We start from the raw sequence: 21346 nt of genomic DNA on the forward strand, positions 1-21346 counted from the left end.
CAACGTTTTAATTAAAGCCTTACATATTAAAACTTTACAACAAGTGATATGAAAAATGTACAACATTTTATTTTTCAGGAATTCTATGTACAGCTGGCTAAAATACCCCCCAATGTTTTTCAATTGGCTTTGACAGTGCAACAAACTGGCTTAGAGAGTCTTCTTTTGAATGCTTTTTTTGTTGTTGAGACAAATCAGGACCTGAGGAATAGTGTAAAAATACATCATTCGTGAAACCATCTGCCTCGGTCCTGACATTTGTATGAACAATAAAATATCCCTTTAATACACAAAATAAAAACATAATTTAATTATTAAACGTCTGAAGTAAAAACCAAACACATCAGAGGGGTGGAATCTTTTGTTGTCTTCTTGTTTTTGGAGTGCCAGGAACACACAATGGATGGTGAAGGGAACTCAGCCGAGAACAGTGATGGCTCCTCTCTCCCAAACATGTACAGCAGATTACAGCTACAGTCGATGACAGGGTGATGCAGGTGATTCATGGCAGTATTTGTCAGTCTATTCTGTCCTTCATTCAGTGAGATGCAGCCAAAGGTCTCCTCTTCCAATCTACGTGTCCTGGAGCCTCTTGTCTCTGTGACGTGAGTCCAATGTGTTAGGAAATCACTTCAGCCTCCTACATCATGTGATGGTTTGATCATTTCCTCCTGGCCAGTATTTAATCAATTACATCAAAGGAATGAGGGGTGAAAGAGAGGTACAGCGAGAGGTTCTCAGAGTATACTGGCCAGTGTGGTAACAGGTATTGATTTGTGGGTACCATTCCAGAACACGCTACCTGGGAATCTTTCCGTTCGAAATTGGTTTTGTTAAAATAACTTCAAAATATCCATTCGCTAGACGGAACTGACAACTCTGATCTCATAAATAAAGCTTTATTGTTAAATAAAAACAGCAAAAAGACATTCATGTCTTCCCCCGTACGAGACAGTGAAAAGAAACACAACGAAACCTAAAGAAACAAACAAGACCCAGCAGAGAAACCAGGCAACGAGATCTCCCCTCACAGCTCAGCCTATTTCATAGACAAAACCCACCGTTCGTATTCGCGCTCTGTACACATATGTGCATATCCGTCTATAACAATGGACAAATTCTCCTGTATAACATTCCCATATTTCTTTTGACACACTTTTTAAGTGCAACTTAGAAAAAGCAACCTAGAATGATGCTTTTTATTATTCTTTGAGAAAGGGACTCTGCGCTTTGGCTCAATAGATGCTGACCTGGGACATGGCCTGGGCGTGCGCCTGGATCTGGGAGGGGTGTGGCTGCTGGGGCTGACTGGAGGGCTGGGGGCTGCCCAAGGAGCTGGAGCCGCTTACTGAGTGGGGCGTGCCTGGAGAGTGCTGGGGAGGGGAACACTGGGACTGCTGCTGCTGCTGCTGCTGCTGCTGCTGCTGCTGTTGGATCTGCTGGATCTGCTGCTGATGCAGTTGGTGCATCTGCATGTGCTGCATCTGCAAGTGCTGCTGCTGCTGCTGTTGCTGCTGCTGCTGTTGCTGTTGGTGCTGCTGTTGCTGCTGCTGCTGCTGCTGCTGTTGCCTCTGCTGCTGCACCTGCTGCTGCTGTTCCTGCATGTGGTGCTGCTGCAGCTGCTGCTGCAAGTGGTGCTGGAAATGCTGATGCTGCATCTGCTGCTGGATGTGCTGGTGGTGCATCTGCTGCTGCTGCATCTGGTGGTGCTGCAGGTGCTTCTGCATCTGGTGCTGCTGCTGCTGCTGCTGCTGGATGTGCTGGATGGAGTGCTGCTGCGGCGGCCCCCCAGGCATGGGCGGGCTCATCTGGGACATAGAGCCGGCCTGGCCTCCGCCCCCGCCGCCCATCTGGCCCAGCATCTGCGGCGGCATCCCGGAGGGGGCGTTGTTCTGGTGGCCCCCCGGCGCAGAGGGCCCCATTTGATTGCCCCCGCCCCCTAGTCTCATCTGGAGTGGCTTGGGGGCGATGGCCCGCGGCATGGCCTGCTGCAGGGCGGACAGGCCGGGCGAGGGCATGGGCGAGAGCTGGCTGAGGGGCGACGGCATCACCATGCCCGGGGACAGGTTGGTGGAGGCCAGCGTCTGCTGCACCGAGCGCATGGTCTGGGCCTCGGCGGACTCTGCGGCGGCCTGCGGGGACACGAGGGAGACAGGGGGTCGGTAAGGCCAGGGCTAACACACACAGACTCATGTGCATTGACATTAAGGGCGTTTAGCAGACGCTTTTATCCAAAGGGACTTAGAAAAGGTACATTTGGGCGAAGAAAGAGAAACAACAATGTATCGCTATCGGTACAGTAAGGATGTTTATAGAACCAAGTGCCAAGCACTAACAATCGCTAGGTTAACCCATTCCCCGTATACAACAAAGATAGCTAGGATAAGATGCTACACAATGCTAAGTACTCGAGCTAGCTTCCCGGAGCTCATCGAGATTTGTTTGGTATTCTTTTTTAAGACGGTGCCGTCCAGGTGGATGGAGGTTTTTAATGCCATCCAGAAGGCTGGTAATATCGACAATGAATATTTTACATTTTAAACAGCTTCAAATTAGCACATTTGACAGGTGAAGAAGTAGGAAGGAAATGTTTTCTCACCTTGGAAACCAGGCTGGCGCGATATGCCGCGAGTGCTTTTAAATACTCCTTTTTGGCAGCTTCTGTTTTACTCTTGTACACCTGGGACGAACAGAAAAGGCCAAGTCATTAAATTTACAAATAGATTAATTCACACATATATTATAAATGCCCCGTTTTAGAAATAATTCTCTACTTCAGCTTGGGTGATACACATCTTAATATTTAAATCATGCATTTTATTAGTGTAGCCCTTAATCACAGGTACAGTCTCAAAGGGCTTTACAGGCCTTATATTTATGACACCCCCCTAACCCTAGCCCCCCAGGTGGCAAGAAATAACTCCCTTAAGAAACATTATTTCAAGCTGGAGGTGGATCCAGCCTCGCCGGCGGAGGCCTCACCTGTTTCTGCTCCTCGCCGAGGCCGTCCCACATGGAGGCCACGATCTTGGACACCTCGCCAAAGGTGGCGTTGGGGTTCTGGCCCTTGATGGCGGCCTGGGTGTCCCTGAAGAAGAGCGCGTACGCCGACACCGGCTTCTGCGGCTCGTTGGGGTCCTTCTTCTTCTTCTTCTTTGGAGTCTTGGGCTTCTTGGCGGGGTCCACGGGCGCGGGCCGCTTCTCCCCGATGACCTGCCGACGGAACACGATCTCATTTAGATAAGGACACCGACACGACCGGCGCCCGTTGTTATGTTCCCGCCCGTGAACCCATAGGGCAATGAATGGTTTAAGAAAAGGCTCCGCCGCGAAAACGCCTCTCCCTTTTGTTGTCCATTTTCTATCGCGTTATTTATTAAAAGCTATAACGCTGCCAAACAATGGAACAAAAATATATTACTGACCACATGGGACGATAAAGGACAGACATGAGCAACTGCGCTTCCATTAAAATAATCACACATTTCCATACACAATTGCTGTCATGCAGATGGTCAACCAGATTGGTGAATATTTACAGTCGCATTCTCTGAAGCATACAAAAGCATCTCTAGTCCTGCAGAGCCTTCCCGAGAGGCCTTTCCAAACCTTTGCATTCATTGGTAAATTAACAGATCCCAGGTCCGCTGTCACTGGTTTACTAACAGATCCCAGGTCTGCTGTCACTGGTTTACTAACAGATCCCAGGTCTGCTGTCTCTGGTTTACTAACAGATCCCAGGTCCGCTGTCACTGGTTCACTAACAGATTCCAGGTCCGCTGTCACTGGTTCATAAACAGATCCCAGGTCCGCTGTCACTGGTTCACTAACAGATTCCAGGTCTGCTGTCACTGGTTCATAAACAGATCCCAGGTCCGCTGTCACTGGTTAATTAACAGATCCCAGGTCCGCTGTCACTGGTTAATTAACAGATCCCAGGTCTGCTGTCGCTGGCTCACTAACAGATCCTAGGTCTGCTCTTACTGGCTCACTAACAGATCCCAGGTCTGCTCACCCGGTTGCTGTCATCCTGGTCGTCCTCGTTGATGGAGCTGGAGGGGGAGGGCGTGGCCGACTTGCTGGTGGGCGGGGACGGAGAGGTGTGGGTGATGTTGTTGGGGCCGGACATGTTGACGCCGAGCTGCGCGTTGAGATGGGATTGGTTGATGGTGGTCAGGTGACCGCGGGGCATCATGCCGTTGGGGTTGTTCATGTTGATGAGGGACCTCATCATCATGGCCTGGTTGGAGGGATACTGGCGGAGGTGGCCGGGTCCCAGGTTCTGTAGAGGAACAGGTAGAACAAGAAGCGCTGCGATGAGATTTCATGTTCACAACGTTTTCGAGCATTAAGGGTTTTATGTCAACAATATTGACCAGGAACGTATTTAGTGTTGCTCTTTTGTGTATCAATGTCCAGCATGTCACATGTGACACAGTATATACAGACTGTCGTTTGTGTACACTGTATAAGAAGGAAAACAAGGTTTCATATCGTATCATTGACCAGAACCTTAGTTAATGTTAGTCATTTATGTATCAATGTCCAGTATATCACTTACACATGTGACACAGTGTATGCTATAAATACGACACAAGGAAGAAAAACAGGGTTTCCCATCCAAAAGTAGGGCTTCGGGAATGACAAAAAACCTATCAACCCAGGTTTACCCCAGAAGAGGACCCGTGGGGATTCATTATCTGGGGTGCACAATGCAATGCCACCCTTATTGATGCTCGCCGCCTCCCTATTCACCGGCCTATTGAATGTGGCGTTCCTCCGGCCCGGAGAAGGCTTGAGAAGCCCTAGCCTTGAACTATCTCATTGGGCGCCGGCCGGATAGATCACATGTCACTCTGCCCCATTTCCGCCCAGGATCCAAGGCCTTGATAGGGGAGCCGCCCTCCTCTTAAGACAGGAATAGCGAGGGCAACAGAAATCAATTGATTCGCTAAAGAAAAATAGCTATTGTATGGAAATCTTTGACAGGGTTTTTTTGGTGTCTGGAGGGTTTCAATAGACATGGGTACACAAGTAGACCCTCAGATCCACTCAGACTAAAACCTAACCCCTCAAATAAAAACGGACAGATCCATTCAGTGTCCGTCTGTATGTGACCATTATTCACCGATTCCCTTTGCGATTGAGGTGCCCGTAACCTAAAAAGACACTGTACTTTTCCGCAAAATGTGACTTTTTAAATGCTGTACCTCCCCCTGCTTCTGGGGACGGGGCCACGGAGAAATGATAGCCCGGCTACGTTTAGAGACTGAATTCTATTTTGCGGCTGCTTTCATAGATCATACTTTAGCTGCCAAATAGTAGAAGAAATACTTCTGTATAATCAACTCCATAAATCAACTGGTTGAGAGGATAAAATGTAAGTGCCTCGGACAGATTCTCTGCCTTCCACTGTTGCGGCTGCAGTATAATAACTTATTTTCTAAAAGATTGAGTCTGGTCCTCTCCTGTGGACATTTTGGGCTCTCGAAAGAGATTCACCATAGTGGCGACATTAGTGTATGCATTGATTGCGACCAGGGTGAAATGAAGTGGACTGCAGCTTCCTAAGAGGTGAGACCGATCAGAGCGCCGGTAGAAGTGACATGGACCGACGACGGATAATAGAACACAACAGAAGCCAGGATTTGTTCTCCCTAGGCAGATCCATCAGGGTATTCAGCGGTGCAGAATTCAATCTCTCCATCAACACATGATAAACCGCGGCGCACCTGTCTTCATTGAAAGGACCTTGTGAACGGCCGCCTTCAAAAACAATATCGTAATAGCATTTTCAAACAAACTCGCTGGATCTATAAATTATTTTCTGTTCCCCGTGTCAGGACTACACTGTGTGATAAATGCCACCTATCAAATCATCAAACGCAATTTATCTCTCTGCGCATTCATCAGAATCGATATTTGCTAACTGCAAAACCTATTCTTTATAAACGTGCATGGAATATTCCTCGACGCGAACGCGTCGCATGCCTTCAAGTATTCTTCCTTAAAATGCTCAAGTAAACAAGCATTGACCGAGTGACTCTGATTTCCATATATCCTGCCCAAAGTGTTCTCCTCATCTTCATTATTGGGAACACGATGGCTCTCAGTTTGCTCTCTGCTCGTTGAAAACATCAAAGACACACACTGAGCTCATTAGTCGTAGCCATCTGTATAATAGCACCCTCACCCAATCCCAACGATGCAATTTTGACTCAGAGCAATGGCCCATTCCACCATTTATTTGGAATATGGTGATTTCCTCAAAATGGCTTTTAGATGTGGTGCATTTTGGGGACCTGCCACAGTTAAATATCCCCCACTAAAACATATCATCCTTGTTAGATTGATAAGCGCTCTGCCACATTTTCATGGCAGAGGCAATGATTTTCCACTTCATGTATTGATATAAAATAGCATTGATAGTAAAAAGAGCCCTGATTTGAACAAACGCTATGCTGCGAGGAAAAACAATCGGCAATAACTGACATCCTTTTTCCGTCTTAAATAACAGTGGTGCTGATTATGAATAAAAATCCAGAACAAGTTGGTCTCTGCGCTGTCTCATTTGCATATTGATTGCAGCATTGTCTGCAGCTCCGTTAGGCCTCTCACTAGAAAGGTTGATAGTCATCATAAATCTGCAAATAAAGTCCTTATCTGGGTTCCACAGTGGTCGACTTGTGCGCGCCTTCTCAGGTTGGACCCTGTGCACGTGCATTTTCGTTTATGTATCTGCATGTTTCCCATCTGCGCAGTCACACCCCATGCTAACACCAAGAGAGCAAATCAACCACTAAGATTAGGGTAATCTCCGGAGAAATCCGCATAAGAAATATGGAGGTTGAGACATGATACATACATAGTATAACAACACCGTTTTATATTTTTCAAAAGGTCAATTGTGATCCAAACAGTCTAATTAATATCTGCCTCAATATTGTATCTGTTAATATTCCAATAAATGATTAAACAACCAGAATTATGCTAACAACACAACATGTATCTATAGGTAGCATTGAATATTTGGTGGTGCATTTACAGAGCTCAGAAGCCTACGAGTGTTGGGACTAGATAGCTCGCATCTCTTATCCCCAGTTAAGGAATACAAATATAAACAGCAATGTCAAGAAATACGGCTCGCGACTGTTGTTGGAGATATTGCAAATAGGAATTTGGAGAGGGGGCGAATTTATGAACAGTGGTACCATGTGAGCTATAACAGGCTGAAAAGAATGTTAACAAGTTCAATTTCCATTCAATCAACAGCCCAGCTCTTGGAAATGTTCCATGGCAGGAGAGGGGCAAAATCATCTATATGGTAATTATAAGGATGAATCCCCCAGTAACTTTCGCCAGCATGAAAGGTCAGTCCTATTAAAGATAGTTTATCAGTGCTCTGCACATATTCCTTTACTCGGCCTCTAAACGGGGACATCATTTTATTTTTTTTCCCTCCATTTTCAGCAGCCCGCTGAAGTCTGTGCTTAAGCCAAATGAGAAAAATGGAATTTTGAATGCCAGTAAAGGCTATAATAGCATGAAGATAAATTGTTTTTCTTTCCGCTGCCCTGTCTCAGTCAAACACACCTCTCCCTCCCTCTCTCTCTCTCTCTCTCTCTCTCTCTCCCCCTCGCACTCTCTCTCTCTCTCTCTAGCAATGTGTACTTTCTCCCTTACCTCTCTAAATCAAATCTATCTAAAACTCACCTTGTGGAAACACACACACACGCACACAAACACACACAAACACACACACACACACGCACAAACACACACACACACACACACACACACACACACACACACACACACACACACACACACACACACACAAACACACCATGGGGCCAATTGGTGCTTCTCTCCCAGATCACGCCAACACCCCTTCCACATATCTCCTGATGCACTATGGGTATTTAAAACATGTTCAACATGACATCATTACATTTTGAGCCAAGCCTGAGAAAACCAAATTACAGAATCAATCATGCAGAAGGTCAAGCCAAGACTTCATTACTAGCATTGCACGCCTGCATGAATATCTTTCATTTCTGACTGACCCTAGTGTGTCACAATGACCGGCTGTCGTGACAGAGAGCGATAGAGAAGAGAGAGAGAGTGAGAGAGAGAGAGAGAGAGAGAGAGAGAGAGAGAGAGAGAGAGAGAGAGAGAGAGAGAGAGAGAGAGAGAGAGAGAGAGAGAAAGAGACAGAGAGAGAGAGAGAGACAAAGAGACAGAGAGAGAGACAGAGAGAGAGAGACACGCATAGAGAGATTGGGAGAGGAAAAAAAAGAAAAATGTAATGGAGTGAAAAAAATCCACTCTCTGAAATTGATGTTCAACTGATGTCAGTGCCACTTGGCTTGAAGGGAGATAAGACGAGGAAAAAAAAGAAACTGTGTAAAACACATGCTTTCTGCAACAGTGGCCACATTTTCCATTTGATTTCGGGATATATGGGTTTGTGTGTAGTCAACATTTAGGGTGTTAGGTTCACTGATGAACTGCACAATATATGAGAGTACTGAACCGTGTGAGCAAAAAGCTGCATATATGGCTGGCTGGGGTCCAATCTTGTATGTCAAGCAGTCGCAAAGAGATGCATGAGGTCACAACTCTGATTAGGTATTATCTTTTATAATGGGTGCACGGCTGTAGTCCTAATGAATCAGAAACACCAACCAGCCAACCAAAGAGACGTTACCTCACATGCCTTGATATAAAGCCACTCCTTATGCATCTTTTCTACCTGGTTTGCACCGTATTATTCCAACCCAATGGTGGCTGGCTGCTGGGTCGATGGTGAACTTTACAGTTTCCGAGGGAAGGGAAGAAAAGGAAAGGCTGGTAGGGATGAAGGCACCAGGTGCTTTCTGAAATAGTACCCAGGGACCCTCGCTGTGCAGCGGGGAGAGCATCAAGTAGAGATTGTGAATAAAGCCAGGCTGGCAGCTCCGACTCTGCTACTATTTGGCACTATTGAGATTCAATCACAAATCAGCAGGACACATGCTGGGAGACCAAAACGAGTCAGAAGCTTGTTAGGAGAGCAGATTAAATAAATAATGACTTCAGATGCAGGGCCTTGCCAGGCATTTGTGCAGCTGAGAACACGTATTCCTGTCATACAAGCCCCCCGCATCTGTGGCCAATTTCAAAGACATATGCTCGGCATTAGGGGAGAGAAATTAGTCGAACACTTGGCAGAGCAATGACATGGATGGGACCTCCGAAAATAGCCCAGGTAAAGTGATTCTGATTGGGTATAAAGAGGGTTCTTTACAGACTGTTCAGCCCCTATAGAAAGCAGGGACGGGTTGCATGCAGAGGTGCACGGCGCATGGAGCTAAATCGAAATGAAAACACTGAATGCAAAGTGCATGCATATATGACCCTGTAACTCCATTATTAAGACACTGACACAACCACAAAACATCCTTTATAAGAGCCCCCCGCCCCCCCACGCTAAACCGCTGTTTATTGTAAAAGGAATCCATCAAAAGACGGTCCCTTATCGCTTTTCAAGTTGTGTTCCTTTCTCAAAGTGAAGATAAAGTATGTAGATGAATTGAATTTCTTCTGCGTATTGTCTCTTGACTTTTGGGGATCAATCCCATTTGCAGGGAGAACGATGGGCCACCCTAAGCCTGTGTGCTGCCTTACAATGTGTGATGAGTGATAACGAACGGCGCTGGTCCCGCCTCGCTCGCAAGGCCACGAGGCAAAGGAGCAGAAACCCCCGCATTCATTCACTGGTGTTTCTTTTTTAATGGAGTCTACACACAATCAGCGACATGAGCCATGCAAATGGTGTTAAAGAGGAACAATGTTAGAGAATCAAATCTAATCCTCCAGCAAGTCGTGAGAACAGTCAGGAATGTAATTGTGTCAAGGTTCCGTTTCTTCCAGATGTAGAAAGCTTAACTGACCATGAAATGAAAATTCTTTAGGCGAACACCCTGTGAGACTCAGTGCCGTTAACGCCGCAGAGATAGTTAAAAAAAACTTCAATTATTTTAACAGTGTGCCAGCAGCATGAGGCGCAGCAAGAGAGAGTGCCATAATCACCTATAGCCTCTTCCCATATGGAATGTAAATAAATATGACACATCACTGCTTTGTTTAGGGGGGGAGAGAGAGAGTATATTCTTGTACCTTCAACCATTTCCAAGTTATAACCATCATTTGGTTTTGAGGTCTACAAGGTCAACTCGGTCCCTCTGCATGTCTTCATTATTTCGTGTCTTTGCCCCGAAATGAATCTTCCATTTCGTAATAGGTCTGTAAGACAACTAGTCAGGCAGTGACATTTCAATTTATTCCTCCCCAATGCTCATGTGATTGTGGCATTTGAAAATGTCTTTCTCTTCTGAGATAACAATCTTAAAATCTATAGCACAAAACATTAGAGTGAAGAGAAGATTCTTCATCCGCTTTTATGCCTTTACTGAATCTGACCATCCATATCATTGAAGGGCAGCACTTTCCCCAGAAAATCTATTTTAATTTCCTAAATAAACTATACGGCTCTGTACTTAACGTACTTGTACACTAAACGTTGCCTGTAGCTAATTCCGGAACGCCAAGTGCCAGCCATCTTTATTTAAGAGCTGAACCTAAAGCCCTCACACTTCCATGCTATTGAATAATACAAAAGCAGAAACAAGTGGGATATCAGACAAAGGCCCAACAAAGGCCTCACGTGACAGCAGACAGAAGCATGCATCAGCGTTTACAGTAGTCGTGCTTCTGGGAGGAACATGAATGATCTATGAGGCCGTGAAAAAGCGGTGCTTTGGGGGGACATTTCCACAGTCCTTCTGGGTCTGAATTGTATTTGTACTCTGATAACACCGGCCATCCAACCACATCTGCTCGCCTTCCGAAGAGTGGATCCCGGCCAATGTGTGCAGACGTTTTGTGTTTTGTGTTCACAGTTAGTAAAACAATATCATGACATTTACTCAATGTGAGCATATAGTATACCTCCCATGTTGATAGCATGGCCAGCTGCGGCACTGACTATATGTGCCACACTTAACCCCCGTGATGGTGACCCCGTAATGACAAACATGTGAGAACGAAGTGTTTATTTCTTCAACCTCCATCACATAGTGCCGCTCAGCCACTAATATACAGTAACAAGAACCTTACATCTGATGGTATTGTAGCAAACCGAATCATCGTGCTAGTCTCTGATATGGACAAAAGCTTGCGAAACGGTAAATCCAACGTGAATGTGTACATGTATAACAAGATGTTGAATATGATCTGGGCATGCTGTGTGTGCACAATGTAGCGCTCACCGCAGGTAGGCCATTGTTGCCCGCGATCCCGTCCTGGTCCATCATGTTGCGTGAAATGGTAATGGAAGGCAGCTCTAGGCTCTGTGGGGGGAACTGAGGGGTTAAGGGAACCCGGTGTTGAGCTGCCGTTTCCTGGCCCCCCTGGAAGGGAGAGTGCACCTCCGATAACGCAAGGCCGTGCTCCATCTCCGGTGGAGGGGTGATTGGTGGAATCTCAAACTCCTCATCCCCCAAACTGGGCGTGTGGAACGTCTATAGAGAAAAAGGGCCACAAAAACACAGTTTCACCAAACACATCTAACCGAAACGGCATCGCTGGTTGAGTTAGATGCAGCGCGCCGGGCGGAAACCTCGGAGGGATTAAATCAAACAACTTTGTTTCTGAACGGGAGTCTTTTAGTTCAGCACAAATAGACTTGTCGAGAAGTGCACTGAGATGTTACATTTCCTAAACCTATTTAAGTCCACTTTGAGCAGAGTGAAAAAGAGCAAAATGCTAGAATATCAAACAGCAATCAAAGAAGAGAGGATACCGGAAAAAATGTCCTTAATCTTTGGAATGGAAATGTTGGGCTGAAGTGCAGAGAAAAGTACATGTCATGAGAAGATGGGTTTAGGGAACATTTTGATAGATTATAATACTTGGGACGGCTGGAAATGTTTCTTTTTGTTCCCCTGGCCTGCTTTCTTTCTCATCAAACACTTAAATCCTCCTGGCATTTAAATTAAAGCATTTGGTCACACTTCATCTGCTTATTTGACTTTCCTACAGTTAGGAGTGTTCACCTCTTTCAAACTCGCCCTGCCCACTGTTGAGAGACCTGTTAAAATATCAACAACCACTTTATTTCACCACATCCAGATGTCCATAAGAGCAGTCTTTTTCTGCAATTTCTTCTCCAGCACCACTGCACTTAATTACCAAAACAGATGAGGAGCCCAAAAGAAAATAAATAAGGTTTTGGACTCACAAAACCAGAAAACAGTTAAGTGTGTCCATACATTTTGCAATAGCTTTCTCTGTCTGTAAATGGTTTAAAAACATGTGCCTTGTTGCATTGCTGTTGATTAGATTGCAGGGGGAAATCATTTGTTTGTATTGATTGCTTGTTAAATTGATTATATCGTTTTTGCATTGAGTGCGCTGACACGTTTGCTGTTGTTGTTTACTTCCAGTTCTTTCTTAGTATACTACACGGACAGTATGAGAGGCAGCGATACATAACACCTAAGCATGTTCACAATGCTCATTCTGTCCTGCTTCTTTCAGACTTAATTTGCTTTCACAAGGGGATGGAATAACAGGAGGAGGCTTCAGAGGCAATATGCCAACACAGCCCTTGATTAGAGAATATTAATGTTCCCTTAGCTTGCATCAGCACATGGATACTTGAAACTAATTCATTGTCTATTCGGGGCAGCTGAGTTGACAAGCACTGATGAATTCCAGTGGTAAAGGGGAGGGAATACAGTTCTCCCATTCCTCATGCTTTCACTCTGTAATCCTTTTCAGTCAGCTTAAGTGTATAGTGGCTTGTGGTGGCACCGTATTTTGTGTAAGAAACAGTTTTTTCACACAATTATTTTTCCGGATGGGCACAAATGCAACAAAAACACTTATATTTGTTTGCTACTCAGCTACTACGTTGTATTTGTGATGATTTTTACGTGTATTTCGCAGAATTAGCAGGATGGCTTTGCATAGCTGCTGATCATAAGGTCCTGATTTAGCCTTTTGCCTTCAGAGTTTGGCTCCTTGGCGCTGCACTATTAAGGATTCATGGGTAAGAATCAGAAATCCCTCTCATTACTGCCCCCTTTGGCCGCTATGTGAACTGCAGCCTTCTCAGGAACAATCATGGTTCTTAATAAAGTCTGAAAATACATAAAAGGTTACATTAAGTAGAAATGTTATGTCTCTTCCCTCCATTTCCCCCCGCAAAAATGCCCCAGTTTAAATATAATACCTTTTGTTCTAGTAGGTTGTTATACGCAACTGAGAAAATCGGGAAAGGATTAATTTCTTTCTTGAATTACATCTTGTTTATTTACTGGCAATTTGAAGCAATTCATGCAAGAACAAATCCTACACTTACTCCCTTTAACAGAACACTCTCTGTAAGGATGCATTCTGTTTGGTGCATGAAGCAAGTGCCTGGTGCACAACGCAAGAAACACGAGTCAACATTGGAGTCAAACAGAGACTCTGTAGACAATCCATCACTTGTACCATTTAAATCACCTCCCCCCAGCCACACGTTGACACCATTCGCTGGTGCAAGTGGGTTCCTAGTGCTATTGAATTGTGTACGTTGAATTAGGGCAGTACTATGTAGGCCATACAGGAACGGCACACAGTGGCCTGAATCAAAGACCCGAGATGAGATGTCAAACAACCTTCAACAGAAGGGCGGTACGAACGAATGTATCAACTTTGGTATCTCCAAAATGGACGTGTGTCCGACAGGCGGACAGAGAGCGGACGGTCGTCACTGTAACGGAGCGTGTCGGATGGGGCCGGAGCGCCCCGGTCATGATGGGCCAAATGAAAATCCCCACAAAGCTGATAATAGAGACACAGAGTTTGGTGTCTCATCGGCGGGCGCGGAGTCAGTGTCAGCTGTCAGCGGAGCACGGCCGTCCCTCGGCTGTCGGTGCCAGACGGGGAGAGTCTGGCGGTGCCCATGGAGTGCCACCGAGTCAAACCCACGGTCTGGTGTCACTTCACATAAAGCCAGTCTAATTCTGCATGGGGAGCAGCTTAGAGGGGGCTCTGATCTCAGATTAAGAGATGCACAATCCACTTTATTCACATCAGCGGGCTGATTATCCATTTAAATTGTTCTGAAAGGCTCACAAGAGCCAAGTGCCCGACCAGATGCTCAGAGTGAAGTAGGCATGGACATCTAAAGGAGGACAAAAGCATATGTGGGCAGAGTCAGTTGACATTTGTTTTATGTAACCCAGTGTGTGTATCGATGCCTATGTGTTTGTATGCATGTTTGTGTGTGTATGTGTGTGCATGCATGCGTGTGTGTGTGTGTGTGTGTGTGTGTGTGTGTGTGTGTGTGTGTGTGTGTGTGTGTGTGTGTGTGTGTGTGTGTGTGTGTGTGTGTGTGCGCGCGCGTGTGTGTGTGTGTGTGTGTGTGTGTGTGTGTGTGTGTGTGTGTGTGCGTGTGTATATGTGTGTGTGTGTGTGTGTGTGTGTGTGTGTGCATGCATGTTTCAGTGTGTGTCTGTGTGTGTGCATGATGTCCGTGCATGTGTATTTGTGTGTGTGTGCATTTATGTGAATGTTTGCATGTGTGTGTGTGTGACTGTGTGCATGAGTGTGCGTACATGGCTGTGAGTGTGTTGGTTTGGTTCCGTTGGCTGCCAGTGTATTCTCAGGCAGCACGGTGGGCCGGCCTCAGCAGCAGATGCAGAGGAGTGTGTTTGTTCTATTTCTATTTGTTTTACCTCCGAGTTCATTTTGATGCGGCATATTTTGACATTACTTTGATAGTTAGATAGTGAGTACCGTAGTTCATATTTGATCACTGAGATCCCCTGGTTGCATGGCTATGAATGATCTTTATTCTGAATCACTTTACATTAAGGCTTTATTAATAAACATTAATGAATTCTGTTATATGCCTCAACTAACAATTAACAGTTATTTAACAGTAACTCTGTGGTCCAGCGATAATTTACTGATGGTGCTCATGTTAACTTGTAATTTATACATTATTAATGATGTTAGGGTTACCCTATCCCTAATCCTAACCCTAACCCATTTACCTTAATCCTCACCCTTATGCTAATGCAATACAACAATACTTATCACTGCCTTAAATGTTAATTTATGGGTACAAGAACAAGGGTTTGAAGTGAATTAACTGTTAACTGTTAATTGTTTGTTTATTCTTATCCCTACTTAAACCAATGTTAATTAAAGGGTAATTAATGTCTCCTTATTGTCCAGCGTTAACCTTTATTCTTAAGTACTTATGTTATCTTTAAAGGTTCAAGCTTGGCATGCACGTGGCAGCAGAGCATATTCCGATAAAACCCTGATCGAACCCACAGAAGACAGAACTCATCTCACTAAACTCAACGCACACCATTCACATCAGCACTCAGTTTTTTCACAAAAAGCGCAAATGACAATAAACGTTTTCATCGCCGATTGTGGCGATGAAAACGCACAGGGAATATGGCAAGGCGCTGAAGGAGAGACGTTTACGATGATATTCCCCCATCAAACCCTTCCCAAGTCCCTCTCCTTTCCCGGAGGCCGAGCCCGTCAGATACGAGGAGGCCTGACAACCAGAAAACACTTCTAAGCCAATTTCTCCTGTCTTTCAATAAACTTTGTAATCCAATTCACAGATGCAATAACCAAGACTTGTTAAAGGCAGCACCATGCAATTACAGCATATAATCGTCCTCGGAATCAATAGCGCCAGTGTGTAGGCTCCGGTTTCCAACACCGCGACCGGCTCTGAGTGCAGGGCTCTGCCGGCATGGCAGCTCCCACTGTGGCTCCCCCAATCAACATTATTCAGAATTTGAAATATCTGAAGGCCATTTCTGCATGTTTGTAGTTCATTACACCTCTCTAATTGGATTGCGGAGGTAAGTTGATATCTGTTAGGAGGAACTCTATCTCGGGGAACTGGATCGTTTTCCCTGAGCGAAGCAGCGAAGCTTTTCCCCCTGTTGGGTTGTATTCTTTACCGGAGCGCACAGAGGTCATCTTATCTCATCCCTTAAGTGCATAAGGTAAATGATATGTCAGCTATCTAAATGGCTCCGACACTCACGCGCAGGATGGCTTTCGCTTTCGTCCGATGTATCTTAATTATAAGTTGTGCACAGAGCGGTAATGGCTGCATGGGGATTACTATGAATCCACACACAGGAACCGGTTGTACATTTAGGAGTCAGGAGGTTAAGAGAGAGCTTTTCACTTAGACTCGGAGCAGTTACAGCTGGGGAAAGAATGAACTTTTTCACCTACATACTACTGTTCATCTTAATGTGTATCAGGTTTAATGTTTTGTGTAAGTGCTCCGTAAATAAAGCCTGCATACTTATTATAACTCTTAAGAACACAGAGTCCTTTTGTCACACTGAACAGAGTCATCCCGACCGGCGAAACGTATTATAGGATCCATTTGTACAAAACATTGTGATCAGAAAAATTAATCTCTTTATGGGCGTTGCTGGGAAAACTGCCTCAATCATTAAGAAAAAAACCACGGAACAATAACACTGCGCCTGGAACACTGTTCACGTTTCCTTGCACTTTCCTCCCCTGGCCTCTCTTTCTTCCCTCCCTCTCCTCCATAACGCCATCTGGGCCGTAACGCTGGAAACAGTTGTTTCCTTTGATAAAATGCAAATGAGCAGAGCGGTTCTATCAACTAGTACCCCCTGCTCTCCCCCCTCCCCTCCCATACAACCGCTCTCCCTAGCGTTGGCCCTCACAGAGGGGCCCTCACAGCTGGCTGTGGGTCCTCCTCACACAACACAAACCTCCTACATGTAACCACACACACACACACTCCTCAAGTACGGCGGCCCCCAGCCGCCCCTGGACGGAGAGAGGAAGCACCCACTCGAAGCAAACGTGGAGTAAAATTAAAACTTACTCCCATAGTGCTCTTGGGCTTTGTGGTGCAGTCACTCAGACATAAGGTCACACCCCCTCTCTCAACACGTTGACCACGTTGGCGTGTTTATCCTTTTAATTTTTTTGTGTGGAACGTCACAATGGCGTCCACTACACCGAGTTAATTAAAAAACTGAAACAATGGCCGCTGTTGGCGATGTGGACAAACGCGGCGCGCGGACAATGAGATCCAGTTTTCATCGGGCAAGGCTCTGAGCGTCTATTAGGGTTTGAAAAGCAGACCCATCTCGAAGTATAGTCGGATGAGATTAGTTTGTTCGGCCACAGAGGATGATGGGTATTTCTGGTGTACTTGTCTCTAATGACAGGGCAGTGGAGTGGTTGGAGGGAGACTAAGAACAGTATATTTAGAACACAGTTACGTCTTGTTTTGCTTTTTATTTCGCGGTGGAGGAAGACTGTCGCTCATGAAAAACAAAACGAGCGCCAGGGTCTCACTCTGTTGTCAGTACCTCTCTCTCGTTTTGACGTGTTCTACCTGGGCTGTCCTTGTAGGGTGCTGATTTGCAGTTGCTAACAAGAGGCGTTGGGCTAGTGATTTAGTGTTGGAACACGGCCGATGTTGAGGGTTGACACATATTTGCTAAAGGGCCAAACTGTGTGTGAGCCCGCTACACTGAAAGCTAATTTAAGTCAATTGTTTATCCAGATACTTTCAAACGAGGTCAGGGGTCAAAATAAATACCTTATTGCCCATCACTCACTTGTTAATTTTTCTTTGGGGTAATGAAGGAGGTGAGGTAATGACATGCAGAGTAGATCAGAACGTTTAAACAAAGGGACCCAACTCATTTCGCCAGTCACATCACTCAAATCATACTCACATCGCCAGCCGCGAGAAGGGCTCCACTTGCGTCCGTCATGTTCATGTAGTTGTTGTTCTGGAACTGGGAACAGAAGAGAACAACCACCACATTAACCATCAGCGTTTACACCTATCCCAACACAAACCTGCAAAAAAACGCCCTTTTCAGAAGGCATGTCCCACTCTGATATCTGCCCCTGAATCCACGCTCCACTACTTGGGCAACGTTCACACCCATCGCTACGGCCCTGTGATTGGGACGCAGCGAGAGGCCTGAGCGAATTTAACGCAACGATAATGAGAAGCTGGCCGGCCCATTCAGCTATTATGGGATGTCAATTACAGAGGCGTTTGCATGACAAAGCAAAGTATCAACATGCAGTGGCAGGTTATTAGCTTCAAGGAGCCCACAGCAGGCCTACCCAGCGTCAGGGTAGGAAGTGGGAAGGACTGAAACACGCAGCGATTGGGGGATAAGTGACTAATTACCACACAAATGAACATACATATTTGATGTTGATGATGATCCTCATTTGTGGTTTATACATGTCTGTGTCATTAATATTTGATGTCAATTAGGCGGCAGGAGACGTATCAATCATGTCCTTCACATCCGACACAAACAAAGTTTGCACATGCAGTACTGATTTCCAATCAGGCTCGGCTGTTAAACTACAAGATGAGCAGTTAAAAAGTGGCGCTTTGGCTAAATAAATAAACTGATAAAAAAAGTGAATGAACAAATAGAAGGGTGTTGCTGCACTCCCCACCCCTCTCACCATCCCCTCCCTCCCCCCATCTTCCACCCACACAGCCTGCTGGCAAAATGGCAGCCACTTCCTTTCTTTTGAGACACAAGCGTGCTGACAGGTAGGAACAATGGGACATAGAATGAAGAATTATGGGTGAGCAGCTGGGCCCGCGAGCACAATACACCTCTGTGTGACTGAGCAGTGTAAACCCAGCCCACACGGCGAGCGGGGAGAACACGAGCTAGCGGAGACTTCATGAAGTTCCACCGACAACACGGCCCCGTGCTCACTCTCTCTCTCTTCCTTTCAACCGCGTGCCAGATCCCCTTTGTGTGTTTATTACACTCTTAAATTATGAATGCCCCACAACTTTCATAGACGAAAACAGTTTCTTATCTTAGCACTGGGCCAAACAATAGCAGTAACAAATTAAGATCAGACTGTACTGAAGAGTGCATTAATGTATTTCACCCATCTTTTGTGTCTCTGCTTTTTTCAGTCCCTTATTCTTCCTTTCTTCTCCGTGGTTTGTGTGTGAATGTAATTACCGAAAGAACTGCTGCTAATCAACTGTGAGTGGGATCCATTAATTAGTCTATGCCTTGGAGAGGCGCTGGCGAATCAGCAGCAATGTTAACAGCGTTACACACCAATAAGTGGGGACACCAGTTCTGCTTGCAGTTGCCAAAGCATGTGGTTAGGGCTCTCTGGCCCCTCGGAGCCAGCGGTACCTGAAGCCGCTTCACACTGGAAGCACAGCTTCCTGCCACTCTGAGATGTATATACGCATGGGGGAATATCCAAACAGAAAAGAAAAATCCATAAATGCAGGAATGCACATTTCATTGACAGATGTTCCGCAAGTTCAGCTGTGAAACATCTGCCAATACGTAGCGCCCTCTCTCACACGTCCCAGCTGTGTCTAACTTTGAGTCGTGAAATGCTTGGGTTACCTCAGCGGCCCGGCTGATCATTAACCCCACGTTGGGCTTATCTCAGTAAGGTTACCCTGTCCCCCTACTTCTTTTAGATAGCAAATTGAAGCTGGGCGGATTTGGCCCCTTCTTTTCAAACAGTGGGAACATTGTGGCGATTACAGGACAGATAGGGCGCCACATGCGGCTGTCTCCATTTCCTCCAAATCTCTTCTCCTCGCCGTGAATGGGACTGCACTGAACCCGAGTACAGCTAGTCGTTTTTGGGTCTAAAGAGAACAATTCTTACCCCTGGCTAAGAGTGAAAGGAGTAAAGAAGGTCATAATTCTTTCAATGCATCTTGTAGCATCAACACTCGCTTGTTTTTAACTCGCTGGGTTGTAACATCTCTGGATTGTGTTTCCCAAAACATGATCTTTAATTTGAGAGCCTAACAATGAGAAAGCACAACGGAGGGACAACATTGTTAAAGGTCATGTAAAATGAAATTACACCGCAAACCGTGTTGGCATGAATCCCATTAGCTTCATTAGCAAAATATGCAATCAAAGAGGCAAGGCACCAATTACCGGCGTAATGATCTCTGGACTCAATCTCTGTGAGTGATATTCTATTGTGATGGGGGGGGGGGGCCTTCAAACACTAGTCTCCAATCTCCGGAAATAACTGTGCCTAACATGGCGAGAAATGTCCCCAGCCACCGCCGTATCAATCTTCACTGTTAAAGCACTAGCGTAGCGTGGCTAGCCCTTGGGGGGGGGGGGGGGGGGGCTGGTAGGCTGGTAGGCAGCCCGACCAGGAAGGAACTTGTATTATTGTTATTCTCAATTCATATTAAAGGGGGTGAGGGGAGGGGGTGAGTGGATGAGGGGAGGGAGGGGAGTGGGGGAGGGAAGGGAGGGACAGAGTTTAGATGCTCATGTTCATGGCCGTGCTGATTACGTCAACTGCCAGAGTAAATTAGGCGTGAGCGGTCGGACTGCACAGCTGACGGTAAGGAGCAGAATTGGGTCATTGATGACAGCCAACGCCGTGCCATTAAAGTTTTTTGATATGCCGGACGAACACTGCCGACAGATTTGTTGGAGGGTGCAAACTCAAAATATGTACGCGGACGTAAAAACTCTAAAAACCCATGTAAAATGTACGCGATTCTTTGTATTTCTTGTGGGTGATATCCCCCTGATAAAATGTACTTAAATTTAAATGTCTCTCCTCTACATCCATGCAAGAGGGTGTCCAGCAGATTGCAACGAGTAGCTGGACAAACAAGGTCTCTTTGGGATAGGGGACTTCTATTAAGTCAGTGAATTCATGGCTAAAGGTGCTCTGTAATACCAGCAGCCCTTGGTGCCAGATATGGCAACACTGGGCTGCAAGCCCTGGCCGTGGCATGTTTTCACTTCCTCTTCTACTTCTTCTGCACCAGCAGCAGATTTCCTCAATAAGTGTTTGACAGGGGAGAATAAGGAGCTTACATGCAAGCTGCATCACACGTGCAGAGACTGCAATGAGAGACAGAACTCAAACCATTGCACGGCAAAGGAGATCAAGAGATAAGGACACAAATTTGTATTAGTATTCATATGTTTTGGTTAACAGTGTGATTCATTTATTCTAACTGAAATAGTTATGATAAACACAACAGTTTACTCCATTATTGAGCGTTTGGAGGCAGATTAAACGGAATGATTATGATTCGGTCCACCTCCAAAGCGGTATTTACATAGACATACATAAAAACATGTTATAAACATAAATGTTTATTTTATTTCCCTTGACTGAATGTCCTCCCCCTCCTCAGTCTTGGAATATTCAGCTATACGTCTGCTGGGAAATAAGCAGTCTTGCAGCTATTATGGCA

The 21346-nt window shown here is 45.6% G+C and overlaps 1 protein-coding gene across 1 annotated transcript in view; it reads right to left on the reverse strand.

Moving 5' to 3' along the window:
• The window catches only part of tox3 (TOX high mobility group box family member 3), a 39090-nt gene that overhangs the window by 8 nt on the left and 17736 nt on the right, over positions 1–21346 (reverse strand). The window contains exons 2-7 of the mRNA XM_030377642.1: positions 17814–17876; positions 11313–11564; positions 4016–4282; positions 2983–3213; positions 2600–2680; positions 1–2132 (exon numbers count right to left, since the gene is read on the reverse strand). The exon at positions 1–2132 is cut by the window's left edge and continues 8 nt beyond it. Of these exons, the coding sequence (XP_030233502.1) occupies positions 1236–2132; positions 2600–2680; positions 2983–3213; positions 4016–4282; positions 11313–11564; positions 17814–17876 (1791 nt within the window). The 3' untranslated portion in view covers positions 1–1235. The remainder of the gene's footprint in view (positions 2133–2599; positions 2681–2982; positions 3214–4015; positions 4283–11312; positions 11565–17813; positions 17877–21346) is intronic.

This window comes from Gadus morhua, chromosome 14, assembly GCF_902167405.1.
Source record: "Gadus morhua chromosome 14, gadMor3.0, whole genome shotgun sequence".
Taxonomy (NCBI): Eukaryota; Metazoa; Chordata; class Actinopteri; order Gadiformes; family Gadidae; genus Gadus; species Gadus morhua.